The sequence below is a fragment of the Drosophila persimilis genome, unplaced genomic scaffold, assembly GCF_003286085.1.
Source record: "Drosophila persimilis strain 14011-0111.01,24,50 unplaced genomic scaffold, DperRS2 tig00000002-arrow-pilon, whole genome shotgun sequence".
Lineage (NCBI taxonomy): Eukaryota > Metazoa > Arthropoda > Insecta > Diptera > Drosophilidae > Drosophila > Drosophila persimilis.
In genome coordinates, this window is record NW_020825289.1 from 6,223,712 (window position 1) to 6,240,735 (window position 17,024).

General features: G+C 45.0%; 6 protein-coding genes across 6 annotated transcripts; 2 read left to right on the top strand and 4 right to left on the bottom strand.

The window, feature by feature from the left end:
• Positions 1-7,966: 7,966 nt before the first annotated feature.
• Positions 7,967-8,941, bottom strand: LOC113565255 (putative gustatory receptor 59b). The gene has a single exon (XM_026987069.1). It carries the CDS (start codon positions 8,939-8,941, stop codon positions 7,967-7,969), a length of 975 nt encoding a protein of 324 aa, XP_026842870.1.
• Positions 8,942-9,385: 444 nt separating this feature from the next.
• LOC6590258 (putative gustatory receptor 59b) lies at positions 9,386-10,536 on the bottom strand. Its single transcript, XM_026987070.1, has 2 exons — positions 9,604-10,536; positions 9,386-9,541 (listed from the first exon to the last, which is right to left on the bottom strand). Exons 1-2 carry the CDS (start codon positions 10,534-10,536, stop codon positions 9,386-9,388), a joined length of 1,089 nt encoding a protein of 362 aa, XP_026842871.1.
• A 171-nt stretch (positions 10,537-10,707) lies between these two features.
• Positions 10,708-12,041, bottom strand: LOC6590259 (putative gustatory receptor 59b). The gene is made up of 3 exons (XM_002015853.2): positions 12,032-12,041; positions 10,951-11,957; positions 10,708-10,887 (listed from the first exon to the last, which is right to left on the bottom strand). Exons 2-3 carry the CDS (start codon positions 11,893-11,895, stop codon positions 10,717-10,719), a joined length of 1,116 nt encoding a protein of 371 aa, XP_002015889.1. The 5' UTR covers positions 11,896-11,957; positions 12,032-12,041; the 3' UTR covers positions 10,708-10,716.
• A 207-nt stretch (positions 12,042-12,248) lies between these two features.
• Positions 12,249-12,690, top strand: LOC113565208. Its single transcript, XM_026986698.1, has one exon. The coding sequence runs from the start codon at positions 12,264-12,266 to the stop codon at positions 12,606-12,608; it is 345 nt and encodes a 114-aa protein (XP_026842499.1). The 5' UTR covers positions 12,249-12,263; the 3' UTR covers positions 12,609-12,690.
• Positions 12,691-12,858: 168 nt separating this feature from the next.
• Positions 12,859-15,192, top strand: LOC6590260 (protein arginine N-methyltransferase 7). Its single transcript, XM_002015854.2, has 3 exons — positions 12,859-14,572; positions 14,638-14,789; positions 14,854-15,192. The coding sequence occupies exons 1-3, from the start codon at positions 12,902-12,904 to the stop codon at positions 15,107-15,109; spliced, it is 2,079 nt and encodes a 692-aa protein (XP_002015890.1). The 5' UTR covers positions 12,859-12,901; the 3' UTR covers positions 15,110-15,192.
• Positions 15,193-15,198: 6 nt separating this feature from the next.
• LOC6590261 (tektin-B1) lies at positions 15,199-16,655 on the bottom strand. The gene is made up of 3 exons (XM_002015855.2): positions 16,420-16,655; positions 15,934-16,365; positions 15,199-15,872 (listed from the first exon to the last, which is right to left on the bottom strand). The coding sequence occupies exons 1-3, from the start codon at positions 16,629-16,631 to the stop codon at positions 15,215-15,217; spliced, it is 1,302 nt and encodes a 433-aa protein (XP_002015891.1). The 5' UTR covers positions 16,632-16,655; the 3' UTR covers positions 15,199-15,214.
• Positions 16,656-17,024: the final 369 nt, after the last annotated feature.

Sequence of the window (17,024 nt, forward strand, 5' to 3'; positions counted from 1 at the left end):
AGAGCTGAAATAGCTGGAACAGGACCGATGGAAAAATGCGTTTTGTCCTTCTGCGATGCGGCAAATTGTTGCCGAGAACGACGACATTTGCTGACAGGCAAACATGTTGCAGAAGTGCTCTTCTCCACAAAAGAGAAATACAAATTTATGGACCCACACACACAGAAAGCACAGAGAACAGGAGCGCACACACACAGTGGAGTAGCGTCCTGTCAAATCAAATGGCAAACGGAAATGCCAGAGCAAACAAGGTCCTTATGTGAGGAATGGCTGGAGAGTTTTGCGAATGTCTGCTCAGCCTCAAAAATATGGCATTCATTGCATATAGCACTCACCTGGAGGACCAATTCGGAATAGCTTGGCGTTGGACAGTTGATGTGCATGGGTCAAGGTAATATTTCAAAGAAACCTAAATTGGATAGACCTAAGTCTTCTGGCAGTAATATATTTCTGAATTTCTTTTCCAAAACTCACCTTTATGGTGGATATTCCAAGTAATCCTCTGCTTATTACCTACCTAATAATATTTCAATATCAACATATAAACATAATTTCCCTACAATGCCACGCGTTGGAATCTCCTGTGTCGAGCTCTATAATTAGGTGATAATTTTTGCCTCTGTTAAAAAGCAATTATTTATAAGGAGACTAATGAATGAGGGCTCCGCACAGATGCTTCTACACGCATCCGATGGTGGGGTCCCCCCCACAAATGTGGCACACATGACAAGGGCAACATTGTCAGATGAAAGGGAACTGCGATGCGATGCGATCGTTGACATGGGGCCAGAGACGAAGGAAGAGGAGATCGCACTGACAGCTTCTTAAGTTCCAAGCCGACACAGGAAAAGATTTGTGTACTGACAGCATCTTTAGTTTTGAGTACTGTCAAAATATGTCACAATTTGATGGATACATTTCATGGGGCATTTAAAAAGGGGGAAATTTATTTCATTCTTAGCGCCAACGTGAACCGACAAGTATCAGAAAGAAGAACGAAACAATTAATACCAGAATATTTGAGCTAGGAGCCAAACCGCAGCTTAGAACCGATACGATATGTTTCAAAACCAACTCTATATTGGCGTAGTACAAGGCCGAAGATCTGTTTGGACCCAATTTTGAGCCTGTACAATGTTCGGCCAGCTCGTTCACCAATCCGAAGGTATAGTTCAGACAAATCAGATGACTGTATTCCATTGTGATTATCCATGTATTGTCATTTCTACCGACGCATTCGAATTCGTGCATTCCCTTAATTTTTAGTGTTTTACAGACACTGATATCCGTACTCCGAAAGATAGCCAGAAAGTCGGAGTCGGATTGAAATAGCGAATAGGCGTCATCAGGATCAACCAGAAAGCCTCCATATCGGATCGTTGCGTCCGTGGGATAGTTGGCATTGCAGACTAAGTGCCACACGACGGCAAGGATATGACTGCAACGAGAAGTAATGGCGTCACGGTTTGTAACTACAATCGTATCTGTTAATTTTGGAAAACACATTTTATTATTATCTACGTAGAATTTTATTTAAGTTTTTGAGCGGAGAGTCAAGTAAGAAATTATATTCTTCTGACTGAAAACGACCAGGTATTGATCTGCAAAATATCCGAAACCTGCGCCTATCATATGCGTAAAAGCTCTCCATGATCTACCACAAATTCATAGGATTCTAGTCGTATTTATTCTACGTTTCAGTGTTCAAAATGTTATTCACAGCAATGTGCTAATTTCAGAAGACGTCTAAAAGGGTAAAAATCAATAAATTGTTCTTACAATAGAAAACAGGTTTTTCAACCTGAAAGGCAATCCCAACCACAGCAACCCTCTATTATCAAAACATCTTCAAACTTTCCAAGATGTCGAATTGGAATGGAATAAAACAGAATTTGAGTATACCAAGGTCAGGTTATTGGCTTTACTACAAATATTTTAAATATGAATCAGATTGTTGAATTAAAAGTAAATTATGTTTGAATAAAATCGAAGGTGTTAATTGGATTTCAGATGCTATAAATCAATTATAATTATTATCGATTTCAATTCTAATTGTATCATGTGTGAATCCCACTAAAAATCCACTCCGAAAAGTGGGTTTCAGAAGAAAGAACACAATTTCAAGTATAAATGACAGACATATGAAATTTTCGAGTAGATGAAACAGAAAACAGCATCCAAAGTATGAGAATACAAAATACGCCCAGACTTAAAATTATATTTTTTAAAAAGGAAACACGCTAACACACCATTATGCAGGCTAGACAATCCATTTAAAGGGATGTCGCTGTCCGAATCGAAACATCAGATGCCAAGAGCGATTCGAATAGAAATGCGATTAATGACCGGCTCGATTAGCATAATGTATAATAAATACGATACAAAGCCTGTGTGTGTTTGTGTGACTAAGCCGAAAAACAAAGCCAGATGAAATTTTATACATATAATTATAACAGACAATATATCGTATTTTTGTATTTTATTTTATGCTAATACGCGAACTGCAGAAGTGATTCCCAAAATCCCACAATAAAAACGCGTGAGTGTCGTTTCTGTTTTGCCGCCGCTCTCGAAAAGGTTAGACCACAAAACGGGTTCAATCACAGTGCCCGGGGGGATTGATTACGCGCGCGCAAAGTTTGCCAAATCATATTTTGTTTTCGTTTTCGGCCAGCGATTTGTCGACTCTCACACACACCTCTGGCAGTCTCCAGAACCAGCCAAGCGGGTTGTTGAACCAAAAATCCGTTTATATAATAGGCCGTACGGCTCGGAGCCAACGACAGTTTCCAACGAAAAGATCTAAGCTAAACAAGCAATATGAAAGCAGCCATCGTGTTCGTTGTTGTTATATTCGCGCTCCTCAGTGTCCTGGAGGCGGTGCCGGCTCCTCAGTTCGGCTACGGTGGCTTTCCTGGCGGTTATGGAGGCTTCGGAGGCGGCTATCCTGGCGGCTATGGAGGCTTCGGCGGAGGATATCCCGGCTATGGTGGTGGCTTCTATCCACGACGCGGCTTCGGCGGCGGTGGTTTTGGAGGTGCCAGTGCCTCAGCATCGTCATCCGCATCGGCCGGCGGCGGCGGCTTCTACGGCTAAACAGCTTTTTTACCTTTAAAGCCTTTTTTACCTTCAAATTATTATTTATCATTAAAAGCCATTCCTGTGACTCCAAAGATGCTGTTGTGTTATTTTTCTACTTGAAATCTTAAAATCTGAGAAAAACCCCCTATGAATCGGTGTCAACTATTTAGTGAACTTTTTTCCATTTGGACCAATTGAAGAATGGCTAAAAACTTTCACTTTGCCAAGTTCCAGATTCAAATCTCTCAGAGCTGTGCCAAACATTCGACTGAACGACAAGTAAATCCCTGCAGCATCCCCTTCTCGGTTTCAATATCTACTCGTGCCTCTTTCAATCTGAAGTATGCCTCCGTGGCCCTGAATGTGCATTGAACTTGGTGCAACGACTTTGCGGCATCATTAAAAAGTTTGGGCTGCCATCTTGAGGAGAGCTGTGCTTGAGCTGAGCTGACTTTTGGTCGCCAAACACGTCCATTGGACGCACACATCTCGAGGATGTGGCCTTCATATTGTTATTTTTCCAATTGATGTCCTCCGGCACCGAGAAGGAGAGAGACAGATAAGGAGCGGCAAAGAGTGTGCCATAGTGGTAGAGAGAGAAATGGCGGAGAAGCCGAGAAAAGCTCAATAGCAGAAGCTGCTTTTCCCTGTTGACGTTGACTCAAAGTTGCATTGATGGCCAGGGCTGTGGCTGGGACTGGAACTGGGTCCGGGTCTAGCCTGCCACTAGCCATTCAATGTCGCGGCTCTGGCATTGATGTTCACGACATGGTGGCACCCATTGTGCTGTGTCGCCTCTCCGTTGCACAATGCCCTGTGCATTCTTTGGCCTCTATTCAAGTGGCTCGTATGCAAGCCTGGGACTGGGGACTGGGGACTGGCGACTGGCGACTCGGGCATTCAAAAGCATAATATAATAACGTTTTTATGTCCTTTCAGCAATTTGATGATGGCCGGATCCTTAACGCTGGCCGAGGCTGTGCAATAGAAAAGCTAGAGTAATGATGGCCTGGTCAGGATATGTGTCCGGCAGTTCTGTGAGTAATGACACGGCTGGTATATCTCCCATAAATAAGAGTTTTTAGTGAAGAAACCTTCAAGTTCTGTGAGGAAATGTACAGTCCCAAGGAACTTCTCAGACATTTCCTGGACAGACATTCTTGTACAGCTCAGTTATTTGAACCAATTTGACAGCTCTTTTGAACCCAGGGACATGCACGGAATACTCAATCGGAATTCATAAGCGATTGAAATGATTTCTCCCAAAATCAAACAATTTTCTAATACCTCCCAATACGCCTGCTCGCATTGACAATGGCAAATCAAAGATTCTTTTGGCAACACGCAAAGGGCGGCACCGACTGCGCGCCCCGGGATGCGAATGAAGTGCAAAATGTTCGCCTAAAATATGTCAATCGGAATGTAAATCATTGCGTAATTTGCATTTGCATTTTGAGCAGATCTGCTTCAATTGAATTGCCACTGCCACTCACTCAGCCCCTGTTCGCCCCTTCCTCTGTCCCTGGGCCTGTCCCTGTGTCTGTCCGACTGTCGTTCGATTGTTTCTGTTGCTGGCAACACGTGAGTTATGGCGATGATTTTGACAATTGTCGGAGCGTCGGGACACGCCCACCTACCCTGCCCGTCGCGACGGGGGAACGGGCAGCAACCGCATCCGTTACGTGCATGTTTGTGGCTCGCTTCGGGGAACAGAAACTGCGCTGGCATAATAAATCTTGCCTCTTGTTACCCAATATAATTGTGTTGACGTGTCTCGATGCCAATTCAAATCATGTTAATATCTCCACCAATCAGATTGCGCTAAGCAATGAACGGGATTGTTTGCAAGATAATTAATCAGTTCGTTATGAACAGATTTAATAGTAAATCCCTAAGAAAGGATTGCATTTACGTACCATACGTCGGATTTACATATGTAGCATGATTGTCCTTTTCTTTTACCATTGAAAACTCGAAGAAAATTGAATTGGGTCACCAGTTTCACACAGAATTGAATCCATATACGAGTATATGCATACAATCGCTAAAGCCGTTTGTTTTTAAAATCATATTTGGTTTATAAACCGATTGCAAAGGGAAATTGCATAACTCGGCTATAAATTGTATAGACAGCAGTGAAGCAGCGCTGGGCGAAACTTCGATACACGTTTCGCAGGGCGAAAGGAATTAGATTTGCATTCAGCGTTTTGTAAAAACCAAATTTATTGCGAAAATTATGTTTTGATTTATTTTATTTCATTTTATTTACGAGTATGCCCTCGAAGCCCGCCCTGGCACTCACCTGCTGCCAGCTCCAGCAGAAGCTCAACTAAGTTGTGCACGGGTGCCAGAGAGGAGGGGAGAGGGTTTCCGTGTTTATGACACAACTTTCATCACGTACGAGTACGTAGAGCAGATGTGCATACGCCAAAAAGTATGTGTGCAACAGCAGAACGTGATTTCGTTTTAAATTCATCTCTGAGTGCTGTCAAAGCAGAATTTATTTGCTGAACGCATTCATTTGGAAATTATCGAGCAGGAAATTATTGGCTCCTGTAGCGTCGCACATTTTGCTCTGGCTGTCGGTTGGTGTTCAAATTTTGGCCCCAAGCGGTTGAAACGTGAGCATAAGAATACGTTAAAACAACAGTATCTTGGCCAAGGGAAATTGCAACCCCATTTAGAGGGTTACCTGCTGGGAGATTGCAGTAATACTATTTGCTATAATATTCAAATTGAGATTAGCCATTTGTGCTCGACGGTTGAGTCCGCAAATCGATTCGAAGTTATACCTATAACTAAAGTAATGTTCCTAGTCCTGAAGTATCGAATAGGACATGTTCTTATGCTTCTATAAGTTTTCCAATCGCTGGGTTTATGACTTGAAGAACTTTTCCTCTTTGCCGGACATCATCAGATGGTACTGCATGAGCACCGCAGAGTTGCCTAAGATACATGCCATCATGTTAAGCCACTGTTTTCGATTGGCTGGGAAGAGGCCGCAAATCTTCAAATTAAGATTCATGCTGTTTTGGTAGATCACATACGAACTTAGCTGGAAATTAAATGGAACTTTAGGAGTTAGTTTCTAGGTGGTCTGGTGTGTTCTTTGAAATACCTCGTTAGACATGACGCCCTCGCTAGCGGTGTGCTTCGGCATGCTCTGGTACTGAGCCACCAAATCGCATATATAGTCGGCCATAAAAAAGTCTATTGTGCGTATAGAAAAGAAGCTAATGCCAAAGCATTTACTTATTGCAGGCGCCGATTCACCAAAATAGTAAATAATTTCCATGTAGCTATCGAACGCAGTGAATGTAATATATTCGAAGCGTGAAGCTAACATCTGGCGGCCGTAGATCCTGTTTATCTGTGCGCTGTGAGGCTGAGACTGGCGTGAAGAGACCATAGACTTCGCAGCTCCTCCGCGTATCTGGATGTTAGCGGCGAGCGTGTGGCGATGAGTTCCTCCAGTTGCTGGTTCACGAAATCATATCCTATAGCAACTTTCCATAACGACACAAAGTAGCAGTGTACGATAGACATCAAAATCATAAAGCCACTGTTAATTATAATTAAGCCGAGAATCTTTGAAAGAGAGGAGACGTCAATGAATATAAAGGTTTGCAGAAAATGCCACAAGCACATGCACGACAAGGTCAAGGTCTTTAAATAGAACAACCTTCGTAACGTCGAGTTCATCTGCTTTCCGGCACGGCCCATCTCGCGGTTCAATTTAACACTCAAATGGTGCAGCTCCACCTGTATGATGTTTCGATGGCCACGAAAGATCAGAGTGTGGACGATGACAGCATAGTTTACCGCATGAAGAACGTAGGGAGTAATCCACATGAACTGCGGCAGCCAGAAGCCCATCGAAAATGAATTGAACAAATCCAAAGTAGCCGCCGGCAGCATTGTAACCGTGATGACGTTGACGATCAGCGTGTACATTCTGCTTAGACGTGTTTGAACAAATCTATCATCGACCACCCTGTACGATGTCAAACCAATGATCACGGCGAACCATTGGAAGATATCCAGCAGCAAAAATCTCCCCATTTCCTGTCCAGAATGAACTGTTCTGTTTGAAACTCGTAGTGCAACTAAATGGCTGCAATTCCCTCTAGTAGGGTGTTTTATGCCGCAACAATTAGCTAATTGTAGTTATCTTTGAAGCAGATTTCAATATTCCGATACTCAGCACATTAAAAAGTGAATTTCAGAAATATAAGGTTAAAGCCAAACTTTTGCACCCTTTTTCCAGAAGGGTAATGGTTGAATCGATCAAAACAAACAGTTTAACTTTATGGTTTTGTTTACCAAGCAAATGTGGACCAGACCATTTGACAACCCTACAGTCAGGTAATTGTGGTATCCACCAACATTAGAAAGCTTAAAATCTGCCTATCCCCAATTTTCAATTAAGCAAAACTATATCTTATGAAATTCTCTCAAAATAAAGAAGAATTCCAAGCAAATTTCGGAACAATAGTATTATAGAAGAGAGCATCTGCCACAGGAATGACATCTCCTGTCGATTAATTCCTCATCACCAGGTGAAACCGTAGGAGCATTATATAGTAATACAAAATGCTACTAATCCTTTCGAACCATAGACTTCGATTCTCTTGATAGAGACCACATGTCCACATGATAGAATGATGCATTGTTAGTATTTTTATTGATTGTGTTGCTTAGCGGACATCATCAAATGGTACTGAAGAAGCATTACGGAGTGGCATAGAATAGCCCCCATCATGTTAAGCCACTGTTTTCGATTGGCTGGGAAGAGACCGCAAACCTTCAAATTAAGATTCATGCTGTTTTGGTAGATCACATACGAACTTAGCTGGAAATTAAATGGAACTTTAGGAGGTAGTTTCTAGGTGGTCTGGTGTGTTCTTTGAAATACCTCGTTAGATATGACGCCCTCGCTAGCGGTGTGCTTCGGCATGCTCTGGTACTGAGCCACCAAATCGCATATATAGTCGGTCATGAAAAAGTCCACCGTCCGTATCAAATAGAGAAGACCTTCATAACATTTTTCAAATAAATTAGTGGGTTCGTTGCTCGAGTACATCAGACCAAGGTAGCCATTGATGACAGTGAATGTAATATAGTCGAAACGGGAGGCTAACATCTGGCGACCGTAGATCCGGTTTATCTTGTGCGCTGTCTGGCTGAGGCTGGCGTGAAGAGACCATAGATTTCGGAGCTCCTCAGCGTAACCAGATGTTAGCGGAGAGCGTGTGGAGATGAGCTCCTCCAGTTGCTGGTTCACGAAATCATATCCTCGAGCAACTTGCCAGAACGACACAAAGTAGAAGTGTGTTGTGGCAATCAAGATGTTGTAGCTGTTGTTAATTAGAATGGCGCTGAGCATCATGGAAAAAGTTAATTCATTGGTGGACAGGAATGTTCCCAATACATAGCACAGACTCAGATACGACGTAGTCAAGGTCTTTATATAGAAGAGCCTCCGAAGCTTCGAGTTCATCTTCTTTTCAGCTCGGCCCATCTCGCGGTTCAATTTCACCACCAAATGGTGTAGCTCCATCAGTATGCTGTCCCGATGACAGCGCGAGATCAGTGTTTGGACAATGACCACGTAGTTCACCGCATAAAGGACGAAAGGAGTTATCCACATGAATCGCGGCAGCCAACCAGCCACGTCAAAATAGTCAACCATCGACACAAGAGCCACCGGCAGCATTGTCACCGTGATGACGTTGAGGATGAGAGTGTAAGCCTTGGCTTTTCGTGTTTGAATAAATCTGTCATCAACCAGCCTGTATGAGGTCAAACCGATGAGAACGGCGAACCATTGGAAGATGTTCAGCATCAAAAGTATCCCCATTGTCCTGTGCCTCTTGAACTACTCTCGTTGGGCTTACTCGTGTAACTGAATTGCGGGAATTCCTTCAATTGGTGTGTGTAATATCGGAACAATTAGCTAATTATGGTATTGAAAATTCCAAGATTCCGATACACAGCACATTATAAATTGATCACTTCCAGACATATGAAGGTAACAAAAAGGGTAGTTTTTCAATCGATAAAAAACAAACAGATTAGCACTTTATGGTTTTTTTTACCAAGCAATTGTGGACCAGACCATTTGACAACCCTACATTCAGGTAATTGTGGTATCCACCAACATTAGAAAGCTTAAAATCTGCCTATCCCTAATATTCAATTAAGAAAATCTATATTTTATAAAATTCTCTCTACATAAAGGAGGATTTCAAGCAATAGTATTATAGAATAGAGCATCTGCCACAGGAATGCCATCTCCTGTCGATTAATTCCTCATCACCAGGTGAAACTGTAGGAGCATTATATAGTAATACAAAATGCTACTAATCGTTTCGAACCATAGACTTCGATTCTCTTGATAGAGGCCACATGTTCGAAGCTGTAGCTTGGAGCTGCTAACATAGGTCACATAGGAGTTGATCTGTGGTAAACGATTCTCAATTAATATGTAAGTGAAATCAATTCGAACTATTTTCAGCTTACCTCTTGCGACCAGCATCTTTCGCTCCAGGCATGCTTTGGTGAGTTCTGGTATCGCATGACCAAGTCGCTCATGTGGTCGATCAAATAAGAGTCCACGCATCGGATCCAATACGTGACGGAACCAATGACCACCCATACAAAATTCGTATCGGCGTCGAAGGTGAAAAACGTTCCCCAGTAGGCATTGATCACACCGTAAATAAAGTTATCGAAGCGATTTGCCAGCATCTGAAGGCCATATATCTTATTGACCCTTTTCGCTGTTCTGGTTAATGCAGCATGAAGCGACCAAATGTTTTGTAGTTCCTCCAAATCAACGGGAGTGGATGCCATGATTGCGTCCAACCGTTGGTTGACAAAGTTATAGCCACTGGCAATGTGCCACAGTGCCAAAAAGTAGCCCATGGGGACGATCTCTAGGATGTTGAGGGCATTGCCTAGAAATATAATTTTAGCTATTGTCTTCCAATTAATTTCCGGGCCAGAGTAAAAGTGGAATATCCATATAGTCAAGCACATGTAAATCGCCATGAAGAACTTCAGGTAGAGGGGCAGCAGGAGGGATCGTCTGAGCCTCTGCCTTCCATTACGCTTTTCCTCGTGCATTAACTTGATGAGAAGGGGCTGCACCTCCTTTAGGGCTCTGTCCCGAAAGCCGCGCGATAATACCGTATATAATATGACCGCATACGCGACCAGGTATCGCACATGGAAGGTGATCAAAATAAGTTTTGGGTAGGAATGAGATCCCCGAAAACCATTCCGTGACTCCCAAAGAAGTGGTGGAGTTAGCACGAGGGTTGCGATATTCACGACCAGTGCATAACATCTGGAGAAACATGTCTGCTTAAAGATTGAGCCTACCATCCGATTCGAAGTTATGCCTATAGCCAGCGCGTATCCGAAATATATTTGCACCAACAAATCAGACATGACCGGATGCTCTGCCCGCCAGAGTCGAAGCTCAACTGAATTCCTTTTGCTTAGTTAATAAACTAAAATAAAGTGCTCGATGGCAGGCCTAGTGGTGATGCGCAGTGGATTCGTATCTAGAACCTTTTCGATGAAACTAATCAATAAGTGGAACGATAGAATCGTGCATTATTAGTATTTTTATTGATTGTGTTGCTTAGCGGACATCATCAAATGGTACTGAAGAAGCATTACGGAGTGGCATAGAATAGCCCCCATCATGTTAAGCCACTGTTTTCGATTGGCTGGGAAGAGGCCGCAAATCTTCAAATTAAGATTCATGCTGTTTTGGTAGATCACATACGAACATAGCTGGAAATTAAATGGTACTTTAAGAGGTAGTTTCTAGGTGGTCTGGTGGTTTCTTTGAAATACCTCGTTAGACATGACGCCCTCGCTAGCGGTGTGCTTCGGCATGCTCTGGTACTGAGCCACCAAATCGCATATATAGTCGGTCATGAAAAAGTCCACCGTCCGTATCCAATAGAGAAGACCTCCATAACATTTTGCGAATAAAGTCGTCGGTTCACTGCTCGTGTAAATCGTACCAATATAGCCATTGATGACAGTGAATATAATATAGTCGAAACGGGATGCTAACATCTGACGACCGTAGATCCTGTTTATCTTGTGCGCTGTCTGGCTGAGGCTGGCGTGAAAAGACCATAGACTTCGCATCTCCTCTGTATATCTAGATGTTAACGGCGAGGGTGTGGAGATGAGCTCCTCCAGTTGCTGGTTCACGAAATCATATCCTCGAGCAACTTGCCAGAACGCCACAAAGTAGAAGTGTGTTGTGGCAATCAAGATGTTGTATCCATTGTTAATTAGAAAGGCGCTGAGCATCATGGAAAAAGTGAGTTCGTCACTGAATAGGAATGTTCCCAGAATATAGCACAGACTCAGATACGACGTAGTCAAGGTCTTTACATAGAAGAGCCTCCGAAGCTTCGAGTTCATCTTCTTTTCAGCTCGGCCCATCTCGCGGTTCAATTTCACCACCAAATGGTGTAGCTCCATCAGTATGCTGTCCCGATGACAGCGCGAGATCAATGTTTGGACAATGACCACGTAGTTCACCGCATAAAGGACGAAAGGAGTTATCCACATGAATCGCGGCAGCCAAACAGCCACGTAATACAATTTAACAGCCGACATAAGAGCCACCGGCAGCATTGTCACCGTGATAACGTTAAGGATCAAAGTGTAAGCCTTGGCTATTCGTGTTTGAATAAATCTATCATCGACCAGCCTGTAAGAGGTCAAACCGATGAGAACGGCGAACCATTGGAAGATGTCCAGCATCAAAAGTATCCCCATTGTCCTGTGCCTCTTGAACTGTTCTCGTTGGGCCTACTCGTGTAACTGAATTGATGGAATTCCTTCAATTGGTGTGTGTAATATCGGAACAATTAGCTAATTACGGTATTGAAAATTCCAAGATTCCGATACACACCACATTATAAATTGATCACTTCCACACATATGAAGGTATCAAAAAGGTAAGGGTAGTTGTTCAATCGATCAAAAACAAACAGATTAGCAGTTTATGGCTTTGTTTACCAAGCAAATGTGGTCCCTTTTACTTCTCTGCAGGTATGTATGTGCAGGTAATTGCCATGTCCGCCACCATTAGAAAGCTAAAATGAAAACTTACCTGTTCTGCATATATATTCGATGGCGGGAGAATGCGAACATCAGTCGAATCAGGACGCCCGTCAAGTCTACATCACACAATGGATAGTTCTCTGTCGTATCTGCCAGTAAATCCCGCAAGTCTAGTGCTGATTGTTTTAGGCATCTCTCTTCTGGATTACATGTTTAATTGTTGGTCTGAACTCAATCGAAACACTGCAATTGGTAAAAATTATAAAACCAGCGTCAACAGGTGTCTGGCAAGCAGTTCACTTTTCGATAGGACATGGGACGCCGAGACTCCAAATGGACGCATCTGCGGCTTGAGACACCTTCAACTGCGCCATCGTGTTAAACTGATGGCAGGAGTTAAGCGGCGGCTCGACCAGGACTTCTAACACATAATAAAATTAATGTACACGTAAAATAGTATTAAGAAATTATCATCTCCACAATAAAATTGTACAAGTTTTCCTCCAATACTTTGTTTCCATTGAATTGGCGCCGCAGCCGGTGCTTGCCATTAACATCGTGATTCATCGCACTGCTCTGCAATCGATATTCTTCATCGTCAGTGCTACCAGATAGTTTGCTTTTTTACGAAGGTGGCAGCGTTGAGAGAACAGCTGTTGCCGGTCGCGTTTTAATGTTAAAAAATTTTTTAAAAACACATTTATTGCCAATCCGTCCGATGTCCTGCTTTTCCCACGTGATGAACCCCATAACGGGTGAAAACTCATGGCAGGAGCGCGAGGACGACTACGATTACCATCAGGAGGTGGCCAATGCCGGCTTCGGCGACATGCTGCACGACTGGGAGAGGAATCAGAAGTATTTCGCGGCTCTAAGGAAAACCATTAAGGGAATGCGTGCCGCAGGAAGGGAAGTACATGTCCTGGACATTGGCACCGGGACCGGCATACTCTCAATGATGGCCTTAAAAGCTGGGGCGGACTCCGTCACGGCCTGCGAGGCATTTCTGCCCATGGCAAATTGTGCTGCCAAAATATTCACCGACAATGGAGTCGGTGACAAGGTGCAGCTGATTCGAAAACGCTCCACAGACATAAAAATTGGCGCGGACTTGGACATGCCACAGCGGGCGAATCTCTTGGTAGCTGAGCTGCTGGACACAGAGCTGATTGGCGAGGGCGCCATCAGCATCTACAATCATGCCCATGCCGAGCTGCTCACCGATGACGCTCTGTGCATACCGGCCCGCGCCAGGTGCTACGCCCAGGTGGCTCAGTCGCCGCTGGCCTCGCAATGGAACAGCCTAAAGATTCTCCCTAGTCTGGATGGTGAAGCCTTGCTCCGTCCGCCAGAACAGTTGAAGAGCTGCAAGGGAGAGGCTGCTCTTCATGATGTTCAGCTCTCGCAGCTGCCGGCCGGCACCTTTCGCCTGCTGACAGAGCCCATCGAGATCTTCCAGCTCGATTTTCAGCGTAAAGAAAAGAGAGAGAAGCAGAGGGAGAAACTGGTGCAGCTGCAGGCGAGTCAGCCGGGTGCCGCGGAGCTGGTGTTCTACTGGTGGGATATACAACTGGACGATCAAGGGGAAATCCTGCTCAGCTGTGCTCCGTACTGGGCCCATCCGGAGCTCAACGAGTTGTCTGCCAGCAAGGAAGAACGCGTACCTGTGGCCAATGTAGTGCCCTGGCGGGATCACTGGATGCAGGCCATCTATTACGTGCCCAAACCGCCGCAGTTGGCCACTGCTGGTCAGGACTTCTACTTGAGCTGTCACCACGATGAGTACTCGCTCTGGTTTGATGCTATGCTGGAGGCTCCGGCCAAAACCGTGCGTCGGCATACCTGCTCCTGTGACCTGCACATGACCTACTCCCGCAGCAGAATCGGCCAGCTAAATCAGGCCATACGCAACAAACGTTACCTGCGATACCTGGAGGCGACCATAGTGCCAAAACAATCGAACGTCCTGGTCCTAGGAAATGGCTGTATGCTAGGGCTGGCTAGCGCGGCCCTTGGGGCAGCCTCGGTTCAGCTTCACGAGCCACATCGATTCTCACGCCGTCTGATCGACTCAATTGTGCAGCACAACGAATTGAAGAATGTTAAGTATGTGGAGAACGTTGAGCAACTGGAGGACACTGAATTGATCGCTCTGAGCCATGTCTTTGCTGAACCCTACTTCCTCAATGCTATTCTGCCTTGGGATAACTTTTACTTTGGCACATTGCTGATGAAACTAAAGGATAAACTACCGGAGAAAGTGGAGATTTCGCCATGTGAGGCGAGAATATTTGCCCTGCCCGTGGAGTTCTTGGATTTGCACAAGATTCGTGCTCCTGTTGGGAGCTGCGAAGGGTTCGATCTACGTCTCTTTGATGAAATGGTCGAGGTAAATGTGATTTTGATGGATTTTGCTGACTCCCGTGAGACTTTTACGAATTGCATTACTTACAGAGATCCGCTGAACAGGCAGTGTCCCTGGTGGAGGCGCAACCATTGTGGGAGTATCCTAGTCGCGCGCTAGCCGAGCCCCAGCAGCTTCTCAGCGTTGACTTTGCCAACTTCAATGTCGAGCACCATCTCCAGGGAAGCATAGAGCTGACGCAGTAAGTCTTAATCATTGGAATCTCTGGCAGTAATCAGCGCATGATCTATATATTCATTTTCCAGATCGGGTGTGTGCAATGGAATTGCTCTTTGGGTGGACTGGCATTTGGATAAGACCAACAATCCCAAGTCCATCGTAAGCACCGGCCCCAGCGAAGCAGTAGTTCCAGGCGAGTTTGTCAAGTGGGATATGTTTGTGCGCCAGGGCGTGCACTTTCCAAGGAAACCCACCGACCTTTCCGGCCGTGTGGCGTGGAGTACAGATTTCAAGCCATTACTGGGCCAGCTGAACTTTGGCTTTTCACAAGAAAAGAGATGAACTGCGCATATAAATGTTCATTAATTCACATAAATTTGGACAATTAAACAAAGAATCAAACTGGGAAACAGAAAACTTTGAAACGGCGATTATCAGCTTAACATTTTATGTCTTTGGAATCTCATCCTCCATGCGCGTGAGCACAATGTTCCTGTCTGTCTGGGCACTCGGATTAGCGATCTTCAGGCCGAACTCGCCACCCTTGAGACGTTGGCGCAAGTCGAGGGCCCGTATGTCAGTCATCAAGGAATGTTGCTTGTTTTCCAGATCCACATCGATCTTCTGGGCATGCTCCTCCATGAGGTTGTAATTGGCCTTGCTTTCCTCAATCTTGGCAATCAGACGACGGCGGATCTCACGGAGCTTCTCCACCTCCACACAGAGCATCTCGTGAGCTTGGTCCATGCACAGCTCCATGCCCGAGCGTTGGGCACGATTCTCCAGCCGTGTTTCGGCCAACTTCAATCCGTCGGACTTGTCACGCAACGCCTGCTCCAGCGTCTTGATCTCACAAACCGCCTGCTCCATTTCGTCCTTCATTTTCATCTTCTGCCACTCGAGTTCGTTGCGTGCGCGCTGGGTCTCGAAGATGCGCTTGCGAATGGTGTGCTCGGCGCGCTCCTGCTGCGACTGGAGCATGTTGCGGGCTTTCTCACGGCACACGAACAAAGCCTCACGAATGGCATAAGTGTCGGCCAGCTCATTCTCCGCCAGCTGCTTCATGTTCTTCACATGCTCCAACCAGGTCTCGTAGGAACACGAGCTACAAAGAATCACCATCTCACAGTGCTTCACAAAATTCGTACGATTGAGAGGCTACTCACTTCTTTGGATTCCTGGTGGGATCCGGCTTGTAAGAAATGTTGGCGGCGTTGCGGTCCAAAGCCAATTGTGAATTGTCTAGCTCGACTGCTTCCAGTTTGTTGTCGATCTCCATGCCGATCTTGAAGCGCACCTCCTCCAGGCGAGTCAGCTTCTCCCAAGCCTTCTGGCAGCGGTCGGCCAGCAATCGTTGATTGTTCTCCAAAATGGCCAGCTCGTTCTTGATCTCCGTGTCGGCCTCATCGTAGGTCATCTCAGAGCCAAGACGGCCATCACGCATGGTCAGGCACTCGGCAATGACCGATATGGGACCAGTCAGCGTCTCCAGCTCGCGTTCGGTTGCATTTTTCTCCTCCTGGAGCAGGTAAATCTCGCGCTCAATACGCTCAAATGTCTTCGATATGATGTCGCGCCAACGATTCAGCTCGGATATACTGAAACAGAGACAGCAGTCAAACTTAGCCCGTAGAACTAAAACCCCTTCTCACCGGTCTGTTAGGCTCTCATTGGTCTCATAGTTGGCCCAGTCGCCTTCGATCCTGGTCTCGTTCCGCAACGAACGCGATGCGTGGCGTATGGCGAAGGCGTCCGATCGACGGGCATCTGCAACATTCCGCAGCTGGCTAACGCGAGCATGCCAATCCGTCAGCGAGATATGCTGCAGCGGCTTCTCCATTGTGACCACCGAATGGAAAGCCATGATGATATAAAATGTACGAAAATGTTAGACGAAAAATATATTTATTTTTGCTCTCAACAGGAACGCTTCAGAACTTTGACTGAATTAAAGGTACGAGAATTTTCACATCGATTGAACAAAGTTTGAAGTTTGTTTGGTTAAAGAACACTAGATCTCCAAGGCGCTGGGTCATTGTCAAGGACTACTCTGGGAGGACTCTGTTTTGTATGGAAATTTTGGAGGGCATTGGCATTGACATAGTAACCACAGCTCTGGATATGAAACAATAATGTGAGGTGTTTGCCGTAGAATGAGTACTACAGTTGGTTAATTAGCATCAGAATCTTAACGGATATTCATTTATAGTATGTATATATTTAAATTTTTAAACTTTGAGCGAAGATATGGCGGCCT

Coding starts and splice junctions, on each gene's coding strand:
- LOC6590258 (XM_026987070.1), bottom strand. CDS start 10,536: ATGTCTGATTTGTTGGTGCAAATATATTTCGGATACGCGCTGGCTATA. Junction 9,542..9,603: donor AAAGATGCTGGTCGCAAGAG/GTAAGCTGAAAA, acceptor CGTTTACCACAG/ATCAACTCCTATGTGACCTA.
- LOC6590261 (XM_002015855.2), bottom strand. CDS start 16,631: ATGGCTTTCCATTCGGTGGTCACAATGGAGAAGCCGCTGCAGCATATC. Junction 16,366..16,419: donor AATGAGAGCCTAACAGACCG/GTGAGAAGGGGT, acceptor TCTCTGTTTCAG/TATATCCGAGCTGAATCGTT. Junction 15,873..15,933: donor CCCACCAGGAATCCAAAGAA/GTGAGTAGCCTC, acceptor GATTCTTTGTAG/CTCGTGTTCCTACGAGACCT.
- LOC6590259 (XM_002015853.2), bottom strand. CDS start 11,895: ATGGGGATACTTTTGATGCTGGACATCTTCCAATGGTTCGCCGTTCTC. Junction 10,888..10,950: donor AGGGCGTCATGTCTAACGAG/GTATTTCAAAGA, acceptor TTTAATTTCCAG/CTATGTTCGTATGTGATCTA.
- LOC113565208 (XM_026986698.1), top strand. CDS start 12,264: ATGCGAACATCAGTCGAATCAGGACGCCCGTCAAGTCTACATCACACA.
- LOC6590260 (XM_002015854.2), top strand. CDS start 12,902: ATGTCCTGCTTTTCCCACGTGATGAACCCCATAACGGGTGAAAACTCA. Junction 14,573..14,637: donor TCTTTGATGAAATGGTCGAG/GTAAATGTGATT, acceptor CATTACTTACAG/AGATCCGCTGAACAGGCAGT. Junction 14,790..14,853: donor GGAAGCATAGAGCTGACGCA/GTAAGTCTTAAT, acceptor TTCATTTTCCAG/ATCGGGTGTGTGCAATGGAA.
- LOC113565255 (XM_026987069.1), bottom strand. CDS start 8,941: ATGGGGATACTTTTGATGCTGAACATCTTCCAATGGTTCGCCGTTCTC.